Source organism: Paroedura picta, chromosome 1 (assembly GCF_049243985.1).
Source record: "Paroedura picta isolate Pp20150507F chromosome 1, Ppicta_v3.0, whole genome shotgun sequence".
In the NCBI taxonomy this organism is placed as follows: Eukaryota; Metazoa; Chordata; class Lepidosauria; order Squamata; family Gekkonidae; genus Paroedura; species Paroedura picta.
Genome location: NC_135369.1, coordinates 149927566 through 149950203, shown reverse-complemented (window position 1 = coordinate 149950203; position 22638 = coordinate 149927566). Strand labels below are relative to the sequence as shown.

The 22638-nt window shown below is 41.5% G+C and overlaps 1 protein-coding gene across 29 annotated transcripts in view; it reads right to left on the bottom strand.

The window, feature by feature from the left end:
* Positions 1 to 22638, bottom strand: part of DST (dystonin) — a 404883-nt gene that overhangs the window by 349075 nt on the left and 33170 nt on the right. For 28 of the 29 annotated variants that reach the window (XM_077308292.1, XM_077308223.1, XM_077308177.1 and 25 more), the window contains exon 4: positions 1493 to 1700. In XM_077308292.1, the coding sequence (XP_077164407.1) occupies positions 1493 to 1700 (208 nt within the window). Of the gene's footprint in view, positions 1 to 1492; positions 1701 to 1885; positions 2048 to 22638 lie in introns of those variants that run through there. The other variant, XM_077308300.1, reaches the window with a different exon arrangement.

Here is a 22638-nt window from a genome sequence, read left to right as displayed (position 1 = left end):
CTTGAATCAGGCCAAGTTCTAGAAGAACAATGCAGCTCACTGGTTGCATTTCGGTAAAACAAAAGCAACAGGACTCAAACCAATGTGGAAGCAATATACTGGAAGGTCCATTTGAAGGGGAGTTTGGTATGGTTCGTGGTGATGAACAGAAAGGCACTTTCCTCATGCTTGGCTTAACTTTTCATATTTCAGGGCTGAGTTGTGAAGTTAAGCCAAGCATGAGCAAAGTGCCTTTCTATTAAGGTGACCAGATTGTCCCACTGTTGGAGGGACATCTGGGGGCACCTGGCAAATTGTAGTTATATTGAAATTAAAAATATATATTACAATACTATTTTTGCGTTCTGTGTAACTTTTTGTTGCTCCATATAGACGAAATTTTAAATCAAGAACCCCCCCCCCCCTGTCAATGGTGTCCCGCTTTACCAATGTTAAAATCTGGTCACCTTACTTTCTATACATCACCATGAACCCTAACCCATACCAAACTCCCCATCATATGGACCTTCCAGTATATTGCTTCCACATTGGTTTGAGTCTTGTTGCTTTTGTTTTACAGAAATTCAACCAGTGAGCTTCTTCACTGCACTTTTCTCACTGCATCCAATTAGCAATCACAGCAGAATCGGTTTATTCGTGCAAATAACTTCTGTGCTCTGCATTGTGTGCTCTTCTGTGTAACTCCTGCCAGCCTCTGAGAATAACACAGACACCACCGCTGCAATGTCTCCCAATGATCACATTACGTGGCCTTCTCAGTTTGCAGCCGACCCTGAACTATTTCATCACCAATGAGTATGAACTCTTCTGGTGCCTTATACTGAGAACCCAGCAGGGCCTCCCTCTCCTGTATTATTCAGGGGAGGGGAGGGAAGAGAAGTATGCTTTTCAATGGCTCAGCTCCTGCCAAACAAAGTAGCTGGTTTCCAGAGCAAACACTGCCACTTCACACACAACCCATGTCAAACACAAAACTAGGGGGGGAGGTTAGGAGCATAAGATTCCAATAGCTCCTCTCCTTTACAGCAAAAACATATCTCTTGGATTAAAACAAAAACTACTGTAGCCCAACTTCTATACACAATCATTCAAAAGTAAGTGCCACTGCACTAATGTGCACAGAATTGCATCTTTAAGCACACAGCCAGTTCAAATCCATACATTCCATCAGCAAAGCAGCATGCTGCACGCATGATATGAAATTGTTACTTCTGTTCAGCACTGTAATGCAGCCTCCCATGAAAGTTTAATACGCACACCTGCACATATTGCAGTTTATTTTTTCCCACATGCATTAATCCGTTCAACTGGAAAAGACAGCCAAATAGCTTAGTCACCACCACTCAAAAAAAAGCATGGAAGACAGATTTGTGTGTATCTTTTTAAGCACTAAAAAGCAAAGTTATTAAAACAATCCAAGGTTTGTTTTCTTCTTTGTAATGCACAAACTCACAATAATCCAAATACATTTGTATATAACATCCAGTCTTACCAGCTATCCTGAGCACAGCTCTCTCAGCTGGGTCCAGCACAGATCCACCTTGAATCTTCCTCTTGGATCTCTCATGTTTAGGTAGGTTCCATGGTAGGGTATCACCCGGAGCCGGAGACAGTGAACCAGATTTCTGGCTGAAATCATCATCATCAGAAAAATCCGCAGAGGATGACATGGAGCATCTGTAGGAAGCGTTTCCAGAGCTCTAGAGGGGGGGGGGACCAATAGTGAGACAGGCAGGAAAAAAATCCCATTTCCAAACTAAAGCAATACATTCTGTACTATTTAGATCACCCTCTAGGAAGATCAATCTGCCACTTATGGATTTCAGCCCTTCTTAACAATTCAATGAATAAACAAATTAAAAATATCAATGAATAGATTGCTCACCATTGTTGTTTATAGTCTGCTCATGTGATTAATCCCTGTACAGACAGCACGCAGGTAGATCAGAAGACAGTGGCTTAATGAAAAAGCATTTGTGGGAGGATGTGTGCGGGAAAAGAGTGGCCCAGTGTTCTGGCAACCAGCGCACAAACGATCCTTAGGAGTAGCCCAACAATAAAACCAGAAGGGAAGCGGGGGCAGGGAAGGGATGGATTTTTTTTTAAGCTTTCCAGTTACAAATCAATAGCATTTGGCTCCCCCGTCAGGCCAAAGGAAAGATGTACCAGGCTGCCGGTTAAATCATTAATGTGTATGGGGACACAGGGGGAATCCAACCCCCAACATCCCACAAATCCAGGATGCTGGAGCTTTGCTGTTGCATTTATAGCTCCCAAACCACACCCTGGTAAGTCGGCTTTTTTCTTTTCTGTTTTCCTTTCTCATATAGTGGCTGAATGCTGTCCTTTCCAGAGATCTAGAGTTGTTTTGCAGGCAGCCAGTTGCCAGACAAAGTGAGCCGGCTTTGAGAGGGAGGAAACGTGGCTTTCTCAAGGCAGGGAGAGCACAAAGGGCAGGTTGCGTGAGCTCTCTTGGCCACCGACAGCTTCAGTAAATAAAATGATCTCAGTTTATAGCCTTTAGGAAGGCTGATATTTTCCAAGTGCCACAAAGCAGGTAGAAGCTGCTGCCCACACGGTCAAAAACCAAACAGTCTGGAATGTAAACAAGAAGTGATGCAGTGCAGGCACAAAGAACAGGGAGGAGGGTATTGCTGTCCTCTCTTGAGCACTCTAGAAAAGGAGAGGCTGAAAGAATAAGCTGAGGTGTTAGCGGGATCATTTGAAACAAGGATGGGCTACATCCTCCGATCAAAGATTGGGATACAGCTATAGCTCAGAGAAGTGCCACGCTCCAAATGTACATATTCTCACCCTGTGCTCTTTTCCAGCATAATTTACAAGTAAATCTCTCTGAATTGCAACCCATTCTTTCAGCCATTCTTGGATGTAAAGGGGCATAGCTAAACACTGTACTCCTGCCTATCACATAAAAACTTATCAAAAAGTCTTCCATGGCAGCTCACTACTGCTCCCCTTATAACAGGAAGTGCTGTTTTCCTGTGGCTCATCCCATTGGCATGGAGCATTAGTCAGTCTTAAGAATGCTCATGCTGGTGTGAAAACTGAATGGCACAAGGAAAAGTCATACAGAGCAGCAGCACATTTTATGGCTGAGAGTGTCACCACCATTAAGTCACATTGCACAGCAATTCTAAGTACGATTCCCTAGGAGTAAGCTCCACTGAATAAAACCGGACTTACTTTTGAACAGACCTGCTAAGGACTGCTTAACATTTTTTAGAACTGCAGCCTCCATGGGGCCTCCTAATAATAACAATCATGAGCTGACTAGATTTTAGAATGGTAGGTACACCTTTAATGAAAGTATTATTTTATACTTTTATCAGATCTTTACATTCTTATACTCATCTGCTGTTATTATTTTTGGTGGGTGCATTTAGAATTCTTAAAAGGTAAAGGTATCCCCTGTGCAAGCACCGAGTCATGTCTGAATTCTTACAGGGTATAAATTAGATGAATTTCCAGAAACATGAAAAGTTTTGTTTTCTTTTTTTTACAACATTGCAAACTTTAAAAATTTTACATTAAATTTCCATTGCTGACAAACGTCTATCATTTCAAGGTTGTTATAATGACTTTGGAGACATTTGCTAAAATCCAAAACCTCTCCCTCCAACCCACACTCCATGTAATTTTTTTCTAGTTTTGTAAAGAATGAACACCTGTTCACTTTACCCTATGATTGAGTTGGGGAGAATACTGCATGCCTCCCTGTCTGCTCTCCTGATTCCTCACCATTTTAGTAGTATTTAAAGTAACTGAAGGGTATCAGCTGCTTCCATACTCCAGAAATATAGCCTACATTTCTCCTCCCCTGTTTAAAGGCTACTGGAGCAACTCCCATCTGCAGTACATTTGTGTTCAATTACATTATTATTGCAGGATCTGCAGGAATACCACTGTAGTCCTAAAGTCTCTTCAGTTGCTGTGAAAAATGAGGGTCTATGTAAGCCCTACATAACCCAAATTGGACAATATAAAGGTGGAAAGGTTGCTTTACTCAATGACTGATATAATGCTTTATCTAGTATCATTTCATCCAACCCTTCTACATAGGAACTCAAAGCAGCAGTTATGGTCCCCCCTGTTTTGTTTTCTTCTTAGCCTAACCTTGTGATAGGTTAGGCTAAAATAAAGTGACTGGTCCCAGCTTAAACAAATTTCATAGCACAGTGGGGGTTTGAAGCCAGATCTTCTATATCCTATTCAGACAATTTAAACACTATTTTCTCTCTTTCTACATAGTTAGCAGTCATTTAAAGATAAAAATCTGCAGTGAGCCTTAAAATGAAGTGAGGCTAAAATCTTCCTACAAGCTACAATACTTGAATTAAAAACCTTGCCCCTAACCTGGCTGTGCTTTTGAAGGGTTGGTTGTACTTAGTTGGGGATAACACTCTGCACATGCTCCGAATTACAAGCTCCATTTCCCAGGACTGAGCCATGGCAAAACAGGTTTAGATTCGGACAAACGTAGGCTCAGGCTCTGGAAACAGGTGACAAAAGGGCTTCTGCCCAATTTGATTTATAGGTATTTCTTCGTATACTATATAGTGTGAAAAGGTGAGAAACAAAAATGAGAAATAAAGATAAAATGGCACTTTCCTGTTAGAAATTCTTGTCATAAATGAAAACACCCTAACTAGATGGTAGTTCAGATTGAGGAGGAATTTAAAGAGATCGGGCAGTGCCGCTGTCATTGTCAGCTAGAAAGCTGCTACCCACTCCCTTTAAATGCTCCTCCCCCTGCCTTCGCCCGCAGCTTTGCCTGCAAAGGTGGTTCAGAAACAAACTTCAGCTGGTGTGCTGAACATTCCATAGCCTCCTTGTGTGGGCAGGGCTTTTCCTGAAGGCTTTAAAACATTCAACACATTGATGGAAGTACACACACTCTTTTATATGCTATAGATACCCAGAGCTTCTGAGACAAAATCCCAAATGTGACCCAGTGCAAATTCCTGAGTATATAGCTTAAAAATAAATTTGCCCATTTTACTGCTCACAATCTTAAATTGCATTAAGCATGATAACTATCACAATTTACCTGCCACCTTCAGTCTTTATAGCCTTATACCCCTTGACAGCAGAGTCAATATGACCTCAATATTGTTTCAGAATTCTTCAGAAAACAAAAAATTGATCTGGATTCAAAGACTACCAACACCAATAGAGAGATAAAACTGGCTGTGGACTTATTTAGAATGTTTACATGCCACTTTTCCTGAACAGTCCAAGTTGCACAAGCTTTTAAGAAAGTACCATAAAGACTCTACAGTATTTTAGTAAAAAAATTTTTTTTTAAATTTGAATCATGAAGAATTTTATTTAATTAGATATATGTCCATATTTTTCTACCCACTGGATTTACAAAGCAGCTTATAACATCATTCTCCCTTTTCCTCCATTTTATTCTCGTAATAAAAACAATCCTGCAGTTATAGTGGTGAGACTGTTGGACTAAGGAAAACTTGCAGATTTTCAGAGTAGTAAGACTTTAATCTTGACTTCAGATTCTGTGCCCAACTTACACACCATTCTTTTTCCTATAGTTTATTTATTTTGCAGCTACAATAAAAAAGCCCACACTTTTCTAAATCAGGGTGGAACGTCACTTGTGACATGTGAAGCAGGGGGTATACCAAGTTTTTTTTTAAATTTACACAGTTGTCCTTTCACAACTGTGCAGTAGTGTCCAGCAAGTACCTTCCATTTAAATCTCATGGTTCAAGTTCTGCACATGCATTTAGCATTAGTTCAAGAATGAAAGGGAACAGAAAGGAATGCAGGAAAAGGGGGAGAAACCAATGTTAATATTGGTGTTTTCAAAGCTTCAGGCTTATCATTTCAGTCTCTCTCTCTCTCTTTACATCTCATGTCAATTTCATTCCACATTGACAACCCCCCTTTATTTATTTTTTTTGCATGCCAGGCTGAAATCCTTCGACCCCCCTTTTTTTTGCCCTGGGAATGCTGCTGTTTGTCTCCTCTCTGATCCCTCTGAGCATTGGGGGGGAGGGGGAGAAGAAGGCATGGGGGTATGAGAACCAAAGAGGAAGGGAAGGACACACTTCGTTAAAAACAACTAAAGAGAGACTTAATGCTGTTTGAAATGACAGGGAGGGGAAATCTGCCTCCTTCTCTGGGCAGGAAATGGAGGGGGGAAGAATGGGAGTGAGGGCAGGACAAAGCTGAGAATACTATAGCACATTTCACCCTCCATGCCTTTTTTCGGTTGGTTACAGGCTGGGTATTCGGCAGGTGATTGCGCATTTTTGGGATTCCCAAAGTTTGAGTTAAAATGAAAGAAATCGCAAGCTGGATGTGGTCAACCTGGGCGTGATACCGGACACTTCCCTTACAATGGAAACCCAGGTCACAAAGGTAGCGTGGCTAGCCATTTACCACCTCCACCAAGCCAAGCTACTAGTGCCCTACCTGGACCCAGAAAACCTAGCCACAGTGATCCATGCAATGGTCACCTCTAGACTGGACTTCTGCAACTCGCTCTACGGAGGCCTGCCCTTATCCTTGATCCGGAAACTACAACTGGTACAGAATGCTGCGGCCAGGATTCTCACTGAGACATCATGGAGATCTCACATCCGGCTGGCACTCCAACAACTTGGCTGCTTCTAGTTGAATTCCGGATTAAGCTTAAGGTTTTGGTAATCAGCTTCAAGGCCATACACAGTCTGGGCCCAGTATATCTGAGAGAATGTCTGCTTGCCTACACCCCCAAAAGAGCCTTACACTCCATCACCTCCAACTGGCTGCAGATCCCCTGGCCCCAAAGAAGCACATCGGGCCTCAACAAGGGCCAAAGCCTTTTCAGTCCTGACCCCCACCTGGTGGAACGAGTTCCCTGAAGAGCTCCCTGTCCGAATTTCCACAGTTCCGTAGGGACTGCAAAAGGGAGGTCCTCTACCAGGCATTTGCATGAAGCCAACTGACTCAAACATCTGCTGCCCCCCCCAGATGCCCTTCCATGACTGACAAATCTGACCTGCCCAGGGATTGTCATTGTTGTTCTGTTAAAAATCACTTTTAACTGTTAAAACACTGTTCTGGTTTTCATGTTATGTTATGATTATGTTATGCCATGTTATGTTATTATTGTTATTTATAATATTATTATTATTATTATTATTATTATTATATTCTATGTAAGTATTCCATAACATTTAATGTAAACCACCCAGAGCCGTAGGGAAGGGCGGCGTAGAAATCTAAATAAATAAATAAGTAAATAAATAAATAACAAAAACCCCGAGGATAGGAATGTAAACTCTTTTAGATCCCTGTTGTGCAGGACATAATAACAATGAAATAAATAAACTGACACATCGTGAGATTAGGCCATTAGAGCCATCATAAGTGTCTTAAAACAGTGGTCCCCAACCTTTATTAGGCTGGGGACCGGCAGGGCATCGGGCCAAGCCCGCGGGGACCGCGCCCACACAGGCCACGCCCACATTTCGTGCCGTGCCCGCGAGCCACGCCCGCGGATCGGGCCGCGCGGGCACGGCCTGCACGGGCGCGGCCCGGCCCGGCCCTGATTCCCTCTCCCCGCCCTCCCGCAGTAAGTAGCTTCCCGGGCCGCAAGCTTGCAGCCTGGGAAGTTTTTTACTGCGGGGGGGGGCAGGGAGAGGGAGCCGCGGCCCGGCACCATGGCCTTTGCGGCCCGGCGCCGGGCCGCAGCCCGCAGGTTGGGGACCACTGTCTTAAAATATAGGGGGGAAAGTGTATGTATTGTTCTGAGTTACCTAATTATCCATCTGGCATGGGCCGGTATATTCACAGCTTAGCCTTTGACAGTTTGAGGAAATCCCTGTAATGGCACATAGAAGAAATGAACAGGAGTTGTGTGATTTTTTTTAACCTTTAAAATGAGAGGGTATACATTTATGCCTCCAGTGCCATTCATGGTTTGAGATACTTGCAAAGAGATCGGAAAGCCTCTGCTCATTTCCTTTTCCTCTAAAAAGAACCAGGAAACAAAAAACGAAAAAAGAAGAAGAAAAAGGAAGCACCACAGCAAGGCAGGATTTATGCTATTTTCAGAATCTACTACTATTTCAACTCCCATGATACTACCATGTTACTTGCACAGATTAAGAAAATAAAATATCTTAACAAATATGAGACATCCTTAAAGATCTCTTCTGTGTATATTTTAATGATAGCATTTATAATCCTGGTATACTATTTTTGCTATTATTTTATTATGAACACATTAAGCCTTTTCAAGTATTTGGGAAAGATATGCTTATGTTTCTATTCCTTAACTAGAAATGTGTAACATTGGTCTTGAATATTATTTTATTTTTTCCAGTCATAGTCCTTTAAGTTCTTTTATAATTTCAAGGCAAAATAAAGACATCATGGTAGCTTGGATCATGTACCCCAGACCTTATTTTTAGATTCAGCAATAAATCATTTAAACAGGAGGAATACATGAAAATTATCAAAGCAAACTATGAAAGATGGTAGCAGAAAGACACATTCTTACAGTGCACAGCAATACCTTGTGAGCCACTTCCCTCTACTGGATGTATCTGACCTCAACTATTTATACAACATACAATATTCTCTGGTGGCTAGAGATATGAACCAAGAACTAAAAGCTATAACCAAACAGCTGTTAAAGTTTTAAAAAACTCTTGAGATTTTGTCTGCAAAGGGCATTTTTCAGAAAAAATTTTACCTGAAATTTTTGCACAAAGCTATTTGGCATCTCACTCCAGGTTCCACCACATGAAATTAATTAGAAGAGTATCTCATTAAGGAATAACGTTTATGTGATGTATCTCATTTTTGCATGCAAAAATGAAATACATTTTTGCATTCTTGTCCTTAAAATGATTTTGCATTCTTGTCCTTAAAATGATTTTGCTGCTTCACTATAGCCTGCTTTTCCTTTTCTTTGAACAATTGTCCTTTATAAGGAATACTTCCTCATTTGGACACCACACTGTTTTTATTTGAAAATTTCTTATTTTCAGCAATTCCAACTACTTTACCAACAGATTTATTTGCCTCCTCTTAATTTGAGGGTGAGGAAACACAATCCCACCCCCCTTTTTTTTATTGTTAAAGTACCCACAGAATATAGCAATCTGTGTTCATATTTAGTAACAGTCTCCCACAATGTAAATACACTCCTGTAATGCAGTAATGTGGACAATAATGTGGTTAAAAAACCCTCTGAGATAGGTTTGTTGTATAATAAAAATCTATTAACTGTTTTTATATATAAATCTGTGTATATAAAATCATAGAATCATAGAGTTGGAGGGCCATCTAATCCAACTCCCTGCTCAATGCAGGATCAGCCCAAAGCATCCTAAAGCATCTAAGAATAGTGGGTATCCAACCTTTGCTTGAAGACTGCCAGTGAGGGGGAGCTCACCACCTCCTTAGGCAGCCTATTCCACTGCTGAACTACTCTGACTGTGAAATTCTTTTTCCTGATATTTAGCCTATATCATTGTACTTGCAGTTTAAACCCATTACCGCGCATCCTTTCCTCTGCAGCCAACGGAAAAAGCATTCTGCCCTCCTCCAAGTGACAACCTTTAAAATATCATGTCCCCTCTCAACCTCCTTTTCTCCAAGCTGAACATTCCCAAGTCCCTCAACCTGTTTTCATAGGGCTTGGTCCCTTGGCCCCAGATCATCCTCATCGCTCTCCTCTGTACCCTTTCAATTTTATCTACGTCCTTCTTGAAGTGAGGCCTCCAGAACTGCACACAGTACTCCAGGTGTGTTCTGACCAGTGCCGTATACAATGGGACTATGACATCTTGTGATTTTGATGTGATGCCCCTGTTGATACCTGCCAAAATGGCATTTTCCTTTTTTACCGCTGCATCACACTGCCTGCTCATGTTTAGCTTACAATCCACAAGTACCCCAAGGTCTCGTTCACACACAGTATTACCTAGAAGTCTATCCCCCATCCAGTAGGCATGCTTTTCATTTTTCTGACCCAGATGCAGAACTTTACACTTATCTTTATTAAATTGCATCTTGTTCTCATTTGCCCATTTTTCCATTGTGTTCAGATCTCATTGAACTCTGTCTGTATCTTCTGGAGTATTTGCCAGTCCTCCCAATTTGGTGTCCTCTGGAAGCGTGATCAGTAGTCCCTCCACCCTTTCATCTAGATCATTAAGAAATATTTTTAAAAGTACTGGACCGAGCCCTGAGCCCTGAGGTACCCCGCTACTCACCTCCCTCCAGTCTGATGAAACACCATTGACAACTCTTTGAGTGCGGTTCTCTAACCAATTCCCTATCCACCCAACTATCTGAAAATTCAGATTGCAGTCCTTCAATTTATCCATCAGAACATCATGAGGAACCTTATCAAAAGCTTTACTAAAATCCAAGTAAACGACATCAACCGAATTTCCACGATCCAGCAAACCTGTTACTTGGTCAAAAAAGGAAACCAGGTTGGTCTGACAGGACCTGTTGGAGACAAATCCATGCTGACTTCCTTGGATCACCAAATGCTCCTCCAGATGTTTGCAGATCACTCCCTTTAATATCTGCTCCATTATCTTCCCCACAACAGAGATCAGACTCACTGGTCTATAGTTTCCTGGGTCATCCTTCCTCCCTTTTTTGAAGATCGGAATAACGTTTGCTCTCTTCCAGTCCTCCGGGACATCTCAAGGAGGTCCCGAAGATGATGGACAAGGGTTGTGCAAGTTCTCCGGAAAGTTCTTTGAGCACACTTGGTTGCATTTCATCCGGCCCAGAGGATTTAAACTCATCCAGTGCAACCTCTCTGTCCATGTCAAACTGCCACCCAGACACTATCCCTTGGCTACTGCCATCTCTAGATGTGCCTAAACCCTTTGACCTGTGGGAAAAAACAGATGTAAAATAGGCGCTGATCCTTTCTGCTTCCTCTGCATCCTCCATTAAGAGTTTGTCCATCTGCACCCAACAGTGGGCCTATTGCCTCCTTTACTTTATGTTTGCTCCTCACATAACTGAAAAATCTTTTCTTGTTATATACACTTAGACTGATTATTACTCACATAAAAGAAGAGGCTCCCACACTTATAAAATGTGTCCAAATATATCTTTCTTGGAGCACCCCATTAAAAGATTTACTCTCCAAAATTATACACCATAAAAATGTTTTATACAAACTTTAATCATTATAAAAATCCAAATGCTTCTATTAAAAACCATTGTATGCATATACACACCTTATTATAGCTGTTTATGTTGATGCTTTTAATGTGCACATGAATAGAATAAATATTTGTATTTTAATATTTAGTATATTCTGCTGCTCAACCTCTAAGGTTCCTACAGGTTGGATTATTTTGTTATCTCTTTTGTTGTTCACATCATTTAAGCCAGTGGTCCCCAAACTTTTTATCACCGAGGGCTGGTCAATGCTTGACAGTTTTATTGAGGCCGGGGAGGGGGGATAGTCATTTACTGAGGAACGTTGCCGCCGCCTGAGCCCCTGTTCCACTTGCTTTCCCACTGGCGCCCCTGACTTCCAGCCGCCCACTGGGGGGCACTGCCAGCAGCAGCTGCACAGTGCCATGCCAAGGGGGAGCCCCAGCCATGACGGCCGCTGGAGAGCACCAAAGCTAAGCTGGCAGTAGAGTGACAGGGCAGCCCCCGAGGCAGCAGTCGGAGAGGAGGATGAGGAGGAGCTGCAGCCCGGTACCGACTGATCCACTGACCGGTACCAGTGCCCGGACTGGGGGGTGGGGACCGCTGATTTAAACTCAACCAAAGACCAGTCTTCAATGTCAAAATTATGTGTGTAAAATATTTAACAACAGGGCCAAGAGCTTAAGAGACAATGAGGGATAGACAGAAATGCTAAAAGATCATAGGCATATTGGGGGGGATCTGTTCACATATAACTGCTTCATTATTATTATTATTATTGTTGTTGTTGTTGTTGTTGTTATCATTATCATTATCATTATCATTATCATTATCATTATCATTATTAAATTTATATCCCGCCTCCCCCCGGAGGCTCTTTCTCAGTTAGTTTAAAATAAACTTCTTATACAGTTCTTTTGGTCCCAAATATTGTGCCAAGAGTTCAAAACAACACTGTCAAAGTCCCAGGAAGAGCCCACAGGATTTGTAAGTAATCAAAACGTGCTTATATTCTTCCCCTCTCTCCAAAGGACAATATTAAAAAGTACTTTAATTTTTGGGGGGCGTGGGGGCTTGTGTTTGCTGTGTGACAATGATAAAATTAACAAGACCATAACAGGCATTGGTATCTCCACTACACAATCTGAGATTGCTTTACACATTAAAGAGGGCAGTAGACCAACTACTCGTCACATTCCTTAGGCAATTTGAAGTCTGCTTTGTGGGCAAAGTATTAAACAAAAACAAAAAATAGAAGAGGTTCCACTTCCTGTCTGACATGTGATGGAGAAACATATCTATGCAAACATTTAGGTATATGTTTACCTCATGTTCAAATTCAGATACCTTCCCTTCCAATATTACATATGACACAGGGTTGGCCTGCTGTAAAAAGCTGTTAAGTGGTCTTTTTCAGTCTCACTTTAACAAAGCACATATGTAGTCTCTAGAGTAATTTTCCTACTTGTTATTTATTTCTCATATTCATGTCCCATCTTCCTTCCAGGGAGTTCAGATGAAATTAAGTAATTTGTTTCTCACAACAATCCAGGGCCACTAAATAAGCTGTCATATAGTGTTTATCCAGTCATTATCTACTCTAACTGGCAATAGTTCTCAAATACAGAACAACACCTGTTCCCAGGATCCTTTAACTAGAGAAGCCAAGAACAAAACCAGGGACTTCCTATGAGCAAAATATGTGCTCTTCTAATCAGCCACAACTCCTCCCTTTCAACAGTAAGTCTTGGTTCTACATCACATAGGCTTTATCACAGTGGAAAGGTGACACCCTTGTCTTTTTTGGGGGGAGACGATAAATATAGACCAAGTTCTACATACTCTCACCAAAGTTCCTTCATTTGCATGTGATTATGAAAAAATACATGACTGTTATTTTTTTTCATCACATTGCCCTGTGCATTTATCATAAAATATACCTTGTGCAACGTGCAACTGGGATTACTCCGGAGAGCACACCCATGTTATGTAAATATGGGACGTGATGGTTGACAGCTTAGTGATATGAATGGTGGAGTGTGCAAAAAAAAAAACCCTAAGTGTTTCAACACTAATATGAAATGGAAGGAAGAATGAATAGTATAGCCTGATCTCATCAGAATTCAGAAGATAAGCAGGGTTGGTAGTTAGAAGGGAGACCATCAAGGAAAACTTCACCAAGGATGGCAAGGGCAAACCACTTCTGCTTCTCACTTCCCTTGAAGGCCTGTTGCTGGGGTCACCCTGTCGGCTGCAACTTGACAGTACTTTACACACATAAACAGAGCAACATCATGCAATCAAACTCGCTAGAAAAATCATTAATGCTCGGCATGGTCAGCGACAAAAGGAAATGTGGTCACCAAAGGATCCACTGGCTCAACACGATCAAAGCCAATACAGGGATGACCATGAACCAACTAAAGAAGCAGTCAGAGACAGGGGCGCATGGCAAAGACTTTCCTATAGAATCGCCAAGGGTTGGACACGACTGAACGGATAACATCATCATCAAAGCCAGGCATTCATTTAACTATTCTGTAGCTGGTTTGCTTTCATGAAGCTTCCTGTCAAGGTCAGGTTTCCATAAGTTATTAAATGATATCTTCTTGTATCAGAAAGAAAGCATGCATACATCTGAACACATTCCACTCACTGCATACAAAACAATCAAACAATGAAACAAGTCTTCCAAACTCTTTATTTCAATATGTGGAATATATGACAGTGAAATAAATGTGAGTTTTCCAAGGCTAATCTGTAGAGAGGAAGATAATTAATCATTCATATACTCAGAACCCTGCTCAAATACATTCACTAGTGCTTACTCCCAGTAAAGTATTTCCTAGAAGCAAGTATGAATTAGCAAAAAGTTCCTAGCTGAAGGAAAAAACAGATAATGCTGATGTATCCTAGACAATTTACAAACATAGATCCTGTATAAATGGATCTCTTTCCTGTTTGGAAGGCACTGCTTTATATACACAATATAATAGTATATTGTCACCCATTACTTGAAGTAGAAATGCAGGAAAAGGAAACATCTGTGGTTATACTCCACAATCTCTGTGCATCTATAAGACAACAATGGGCTGTACTCTACCAGTTTTTTCACCACCAAAAAGGATAATGGGACGCACATGAACAAAAGCTATATATAGTGGAGACTACCGTAAGAGTGGAGAATTCAGTAAGCTGGTAGAATTCGGACTGAGTTATGTTTGGTGTTTATGTTAGAGAGAAATAGAGTAACATATTAGCTGATATGTGAATTTTATATTTTGCTACTTTTACTATTGAAAAGTATCACAAATATCTTTCAGCCATGTTAAATTGTTCTTAGTATTTTAAGAATCCTAAGCAGATAAAGTCCTAGTGGAGATCAGCCCTGACTGCTCCTTAGAAGGCCAGATCCTGAAGATGAAACTCAAATACTTTGGCCATCTCATGAGAAGGAAGGACTCCCTGGAGAAGAGCCTAATGCTGGGAGCAACTGAGGGCAAAAGAAGAGGGGGACGACAGAGAATGAGGTGGCTGGATGGAGTCACTGAAGCAGTCGGTGCAAACTTAAATGGACTCTGGGGAAAGGTAGAGGACAGGAAGGCCTGGAGGATCACTGTCCATGGGGACGCGATGGGTCGGACATGACTTTGCAACTAACAACAACAAGAGGCAGATAAAAACATACTGTTCCAATTACAGTGCCAGGAGCTTGAGATCAAAACAAAACAGAACCAAAAATGGTCTCCTGTCTTGGCATGTGGACAAAGAGAGGTGGTCTAACACAGTGATCCCCAACCCCTGGTCCAGGGACTGGTACCGGTCCGTGGATCAGTCGGTACCGGGCCACAGCTCCTCCTCGTCCTCCTCGCCAGCTGCTGTCTCGGGGGCTGCCCTGACACTCTGCTGCTGGCTCAGGATCCTTTTAGTCTTAAGTACACCATAATTAATTATTTGCAAGGCTTGGATTTATGATCTGATTGCCCAGTATTAGGAGAAGCTTGTCTTCTCTCTGGATCTTTTTGTTCTCAGTAGGTATGATTTAATTAGCTATAGTCCTACTATTTCTGCAAGCTCTTGGTTTCCTCAGGTGCTTATGGGCAGAAATTCTGCTTCTTGACCTCGTGTGACTACTGAGCCCACATCATCAGGATGGAAAGGAAAAGAGAATTTCAATTAATTAGAGGTTTGATCACAGCAAAAGAAATAATTCAGGCTTTATGTGGTTTATAGCAAATTTCATGGTGCTGCTGTTTTGCCATGTTGTATTGCTATGTTACCACTTTGGGGGGGGGAATCATTGACCTATTCACTGCTGCTATCTTTTTATCATCTAATTAATTTATTGACTGGTTTTATTGAGTATTTAATTGTATTTCATTAGTGCTGTAAAGTTATCTTAGTATGTTAACATACTAATAAATGATAAATATAGACTTTATACCTTAGAGGGCAAGAGCCTCTTGTGGCGCAGAGTGGTAAGGCAGCTGTCTGAAAGCTTTGCCCATGAGGCTGGGAGTTCAATTCCAGCAGCCGGCTCAAGGTGGACTCAGCCTTCCATCCTTCCGAGGTCGGTAAAATGAGTACCCAGCTTGCTGGGGGGTAAACGGTAATGACTGGGGAAGGCACTGGCAAACCACCCTGCATTGAGTCTGCCATGAAAACGCTGGAGGGCGTCACCCCAAGGGTCAGACATGACTCGGTGCTTGCACAAGGGATACCTTTACCTTTACCTTTACCTTAGAGGGCATTAGTCACATCTCACAGGAACACAGGGGCATAGTGGTAAGTGACTAGCTCAAGATCAGTTAGTAAATCTATGTCACCAAACTCTTAAGCAAATATAACAGCTAAGCAACAGTAATGTGCATCTATGCCTTTCACTTACTGCTAGGCAAATGCACTCCGCAGCTGTCCTTCCAAAGTACTCTGAATAAAGAAAAACCAAACTACTAGCACCCTATTTAGAAATTACACAGTGACATCATCTCTAACCCAAATACAAACTACAAACAGACATCATGTATATTATTTTCTCCTCCACACAACAGTCAACGACTTCCCTCCCTTACTTTCCATCCGGTAACTTCTTCCCATCCCTTTCATGTTACAGGTAAACCTCTTACTATCTCCTGTTACCCACACCTAATTTGTGCCATGATTCATTAGTCCAGGAATCTGCTTCAATATCAGGGCTGAGTTCCATAATATATGACGTACTTCTGAGGATATGCAGTGCATCTCTCCCCACCACTGAATAACTGCCATCTCTTGGCTTCCCATACGCTTTGAATATAAGCGTGGGTCACCTCTATGCACAAATTCAGGTCCAAGCTCAACTTCTCTCATTCTCTCAGCAGCTCACTTAATACAGTAAGAGTTGCTGGAGTTTGTTGGGGGAAGTGTCTTTTTGCAAAACAGATTGTCAATAGGGCACCTTTTAATTTTTTGCAATGCTCATTTTCTGTTGCATGTCAATAAAGTAACAATGGGAAGAGGCCTACACCAAGCATTCCCTAGCCAACAGAAAGGACCTAATTTGCATTTAGGATTTTTGTGATGAAAATCTCTAGGGAAAATGTAATTAGTAACTGCATTTTACAGTTGTTTTTTTTTATTATTTTTTTTTAATTCGTATCCTGCCACTCTCACTAGCAGTGGCTCGTGGTAGGTGACATTCATCCCCACAATAAAATCACATTAAAAAAGCTTAAAAACCCATTAAATCACGCTAGATGGTAACAAACCCTCCTGTACTCAAGACTCCTTAAAAAGTGCCTCAGGGAGAAAACACAGGGTAGCCAGATGGATTGACTGGCTCCGGGAGGGGTCCAGATCTTCCATATTCTGGCCTCAACCAGATACCTGGAGGAAGAGCTCTATCCTGCAGGCCTTGAGGAACCGTGCTAGTTTCATCAGGGCCATCAGCTTTCCCGGGAGCTAATTCCACCAGGTCAGTGTCAGAACTGAAAAGGCCCTGGCCTTGGTCAAAGCCAGGCGAGCCTCCCATGGGCTAGGGACCTACAACAGATTCACACCCACAGAGCACAATGCCCTGCGGGGGGCATAAAGAGATTGGCCAGGTCCTTGCTTACTGATTTTATGCCAGATTCTTTCTTACTTCAACAAGGATGTATATGATCAACAAACATTGTTTTTAACCTTAGTATATCTAGAAGATATCAAAACTAGACCTTTATATAGGACTTCTATATAGGACTTCTTTGTCAAGCTGCTCTGGCTGTCAACTTTAGCTGCACTAGACATATATAATGAAGAAAAAATAAACATTACTGGTGCTTTAAAACCCCAAGGATGGCCAAGTTTCCCTCAGAAAAGAATTTTTAAAAATGAAATTGCCCAAATGAATCAAGCCAGTCAAACAGTATGAGATATGCCCACATAATGGTCAATCAGTTTGGATCTCTTTAGTCACAGGACAGACTGTGTTAAAGGGCCTTAAAGAAAGTCAACTATTCAGGACAGAAGGAATATGACATTTCTCAGCTTGGACAGAAGAGATTTCTACACTGGAAGGCATGACAGGTTCTTGATTTGGTATGGGAAATCCTAGGTTGATGATCTGATGACCCTGGGTTGTCAAATACTTCTTCCTCAGCTCCCCAATATGCCTTCAGTAGCACAAACAATTCAATTTAAATGACAAGGAGAAAAATTTCTGCAGAACAAAATACATTTCTTACTTTTTAAAAATTTTCTTTAGAACAAAAAACTTAGCTGATTAAAACAATTAGTACATTGCCCAACCCTTAGGAAGTGGGATCCTGGATAAACTAAAATGATTTTAATATGGCTGGTTGTTGTACTAACAACAGAAACAAAAATACCATTCAGTCGGCATTCCCTCTAACATATGGCTTTATTGGTGAGTTTTGAGGAATATGTTGAAGTCAGCTAAATGGATATGACAAGCACTGACATAGAATAAAATGACTACTTTCCTCTTTTCATTATTGCATCCCTTCATTCCCAAAGTATGCTGGAGCTCTGTAGCATGGCAGAGACCCACCTGCCTACAGCTATTTGTGCAGATGTTGCATTGCTACACCTTTGATGCTTTGTTCCTCATGTCAGCAATTAGAATTACTCAATCAATAGTTCTTCTTGTGATGGGTCAGCCTCTCAGCCTCAGAACAGAACACTGGGATGAAGCAAGTGTTTTTAAAAGAGAGCAAAGGAAGAAGGCATAAAGGAAGATGAGGGCAAGAATATAGGAAACGTTTAGACTAACATGGGCAGGAGGAAAACAGAGAGGAAGAAAGAAAGAAAAAATACAAAGATGGCAGAGCAATTGGGCAAGACTGGAGGAAAACCATAAGGCTCAGTTGACAGAACAATAAACTGTGAATACAATTCTTAGTTAACAACTGATGAAAATAACAAGCCTTTTTTTTCATAAACCTAGTTAGTCAGCCACTTGTCTCCTTTCCTGCCTCCAAGAATCCCGGGATGCTACCCCTAATTTCCCTGTGTCACAATGTAGGCCAAGCCAAGCTTTCTCAGGCATCTTCAAGCTACTCTTGGCTAAGCAGCTGGACAGTCACATTCCCTCTTCTGTCAAGTCACTTCACTGCAGCCCCTAATCTTTTTAACTTTGGTTTATCTGCCATTTCATCGCATCACCTTTGTTTTCTCTCAGAAATAAAATTAAAACTGAAATCCACTCACTTGGTTTCACCTGGGGGGGGGGGGGCTGCATTGCATATTTTGATATTGTTTCAATACAGTAATCATTCACAACTGGCTTTTTCTGCATCAACAAGACAAACCACCAGGTGAATAACTGCTATAGTGTAGTGATTGTGCAATATCCAGGGCAGTTCTGCACGTTGAAAAAAATAGTGTTATGCCAGCAAAGTGGTGTAATGCTAAAAAATAACGCACCTCCAGCCATTCCTCACCTTCCAGCTCTCACGGTTTCATCTGCCGCCTTCTTGAGCTTCTTAGCACTCCATATGCCTGCTTGAAATGGTGGAAGAGAGTGACATGTTTTACACGCAACTCTCCTCTACCTGTCAATCAAGCCAGGTAGCCAATCACCTTTCTCCATGTTTTAAAGGGCCCGCAATGGCAGCTAATTTTTTTAAAGTAAAACTTCTCAATTGAAATATCTATGCGTCTAATCATAGATGCATAGTGCTTTCTATAATTCCACCCTTTATGGAATCACAAGCCTTGAATCTTTTAAAAATTAATCTCGTTCCTGATGGGGGGGGGTTAGAGAGGCATGCTTTGTGTTTTAACTGGGGGGAACTTTTTTTGCTTTGCCTGAACAATATAATGCCTATTCTTTGCTCCAGGCAGTTTGCTTTAAAAACAAAAATAAAAAGGTCCCCGGGAGAAGGCAGAGGGAGGCAGGTGTGAGCGCAGGACATTGGAGGTAGAGACAGCGCTACTTTGGCTCCACATATTTCCTTAGCGTGTGGCTTGCTGGTTGCTCTCCTCTAGCATGCGCTTTTTAGTTGGGGGAATCCACTTTATGCAATTCCCCAGCTAGCGCTTTAAAATGGAGAATGTAGCTACCAGTTTGCTGCTTAGATGCTGGATGTTGGCGATGTCATGCAAAACACCAAAAATATGGCACCTCATAAGGTATTTCACTATATTTATTGGGTGCGGAATGGCCCCCGTGATCTCAGGGCTGCCTTTATGATGCCTGCAAAAAATCTACCCATGGTGTTCACTGGGCATGGTATACAGAAAAGGGATACATTACTTGAGGATACATTACTTTGTTTGGTAAATAAAACTGTATTCAGTCCTATCAGTTCATTCTTTATTCCGAGCATTTTTACCTCCTATCAAAGCAGTAAGTTCACCATAGTTGGAAAGCTATTTCTTCCATTTTGCAGTTATTTTTATGTTCAGATCAAGGTACCCTATTTTGGTACCTTGGTACCGCATGAATGGCCGCTTCAGTGGCCAAAGTACACAACCCCTATACCTGATTAGGGCTAAACTACCAGGACAGACCATTCCGTGCTGAGGGCCATCTCCTATTGGGGGAATATTTCCAGGGGGGGTTTCAATCAGGTAGGGAGTAAGTTGCCTGAATGCAATTTGAGCTGATTGGTCATTAGCAGAGTGCAATATGAACTTACTGGCCCTCATTGGCAGAGTGCTCTCTCTCTCTCTCTCTCTCTCTCTCTCTCTCTCTCTCTCTCTCTTTCGGTGGCACACACACAGGGAGGGCCAATCAGGTAGGGAGTAAGTTGCCATGTTGAGCTTTATTATGTTTAGTGATGTTTATAAGAATGATAAAGTGAGAGACACAGAGAAATTTTTAACATGGCTATACTAAACAGTGTTACATTCTTCCAAGACCATTTACTTCAATGAATTCGGAAGGGTATATCTTTGGTTAGGATGATGATGTCTGCCATTCAGTCGCATCTCACTCTTGGCAAACCTATGGCACAGCTGTCTCCATGTCTTCCAATCTTGCACCACTTCTTTTAATTGTATAATGCTCTGGCCAGTGTCCATTTTGATCATATTGAACTACCGTGTTCTTTTTCAGCTTGGTTTCCTTTGACCACTGACTAGCCAGGATAATTGCTCTCTCCATTGAGTTGAATTGCATGATACAGCCAAAGTAAGTGAGCCAGAGTTTTGTGATTTTGCCTTCCAGTGATATATCAGGGTTTATGTGCTCTAGTATTTCCTTGTTTGTGACTTTTGCTGTCCATGAAATCTGCAGAAGCCTTCTTCAGCACCAGAGTTGAAATGAATCAACTCTCCTCATCATCATCCAGCTTTCACAGCCATAAGTGGCTGTTGGAACTATTATATATTGAGGTAATCTTCCTTTGATAATTAAACGTCCTTGCCTTTCTATACTCAGTTCAAGTTTAATCATTCTTGAGCGACCCAGAGCAATTTGACATTCAGGATCGTACTGTAAATGTTGTATTTTGCTTTATACTCTTAATAGGAAATTACTCCTCTTCTGGTATTTCTTCTGTCCAACCCACCCCCATCTCACCTCCACTGTCAATTGTCTCAATTGTCACTTAGCTTCCTACTGAAAAAAACTCATTCCCACAAGTCCAGTTCTAGCTGAGAAGCTAGTTTTCAGTCAATCAACACAAAGCTCTTTTTGGTTTAGCAGATATTAGAGATTCAAGTTTTTCAAGTTCCCTTTTTCATTTTTTGTGTTTGTTTCTCTTATAAACCTTCCTTATACAGTCTTCCAAAGTACTTAAAGAAAAATGAATATTGCCACAAGGATTAAGGTGTGCAAAATGTGTGCACAACATAAGTTAGTTGTGAATTGCTTTCCACCTCACACTGTTTTATCTGGAATTATTTCTGTTGAACATATCAGCAAACTGAATTAAAAAATCAAGATAGTTTGTCCCACTTTCTTTCTGTCCAACTGAGCACATCATTAGTAGCACTGTGGGGAGACAGATTTTAGATCGGGGGGGGGGGTTGTAACCTTGGACTTCACAGTTAAATGACACTTGGTACAGAAACCAAATTTTAAAAGATAATGAAATTTTTAAAGTACTGTATATCAGAGGTGAGATACTACAATAAGCAGTATTTGAAAGCATATCAAACAAAGATTATTATAAGGGCAAATGGGGGTTAAAGAGCTACTTATAGCTCTTGTCACAAAGGGAAAAGATAGCAGCTGCCAGTAATTCAAGTGCGAACCATGCACTGATGTGTGTAACTTCATTTTAATTGTTTGAATTATATGTTTTGATGGGTTTTAATGTCTTTTAACATGTGCTTATATTATGTATTTTATTTGTTAATTGCCTTGGTAGCTTTGATGAGAGAAGAAAGTCAAGATATTTATATACATAGAGTGATTCATACTTCTGATTCCGCACTCCCCTCCTCCCTTCAAACCTGCTGCAAAGGGAGCCTCTAACAGCCACTGACTGAGGGGAGGGAGGCATTTCCGAGAGCAATGCAGGGGAGTCTGAGGGCATGATTGTGCTTTCTTTTTGCAGGGGAAAGCTTTACCTTCTGCCTAAGCATTGGCTGACAGGGAGGACACATAAAAGCCCTTCTCACTTAAAATACTGCTTTGGCCAGCCTCACTGCTCAAAGGCAGATGCAGCCAAGTCATGCATGTTTCTTCTCCACAACTGTCTGAACATTTGAAGCCTACCACGCAAGGTTGTTGTGCAAATGAAAGTGGATGCTGTTGAAGAGGTTCTTTTGCCACCTATTTCATCTGCACAGCAACCCTGGTGCAGTAGGCCTCAAGTGTTTCATCTCCACAACAACCTGCGTGGAAGGCCTTAAATGTTTCTTCTGTACAACAACCCTGTCCACTCCCCAAAGCAGCTGTTTCTGCCTGGGGAGCTAATCTTTATAGTCTGGAGATGAGCTGTAATTCCAGGAGCTCTCCAGGCCCCACATAGAGGTTGACTACCTCTGGGTGGGAAATATTCCTGGAGGTTTGGAGGTGGGACCTCAAAATGG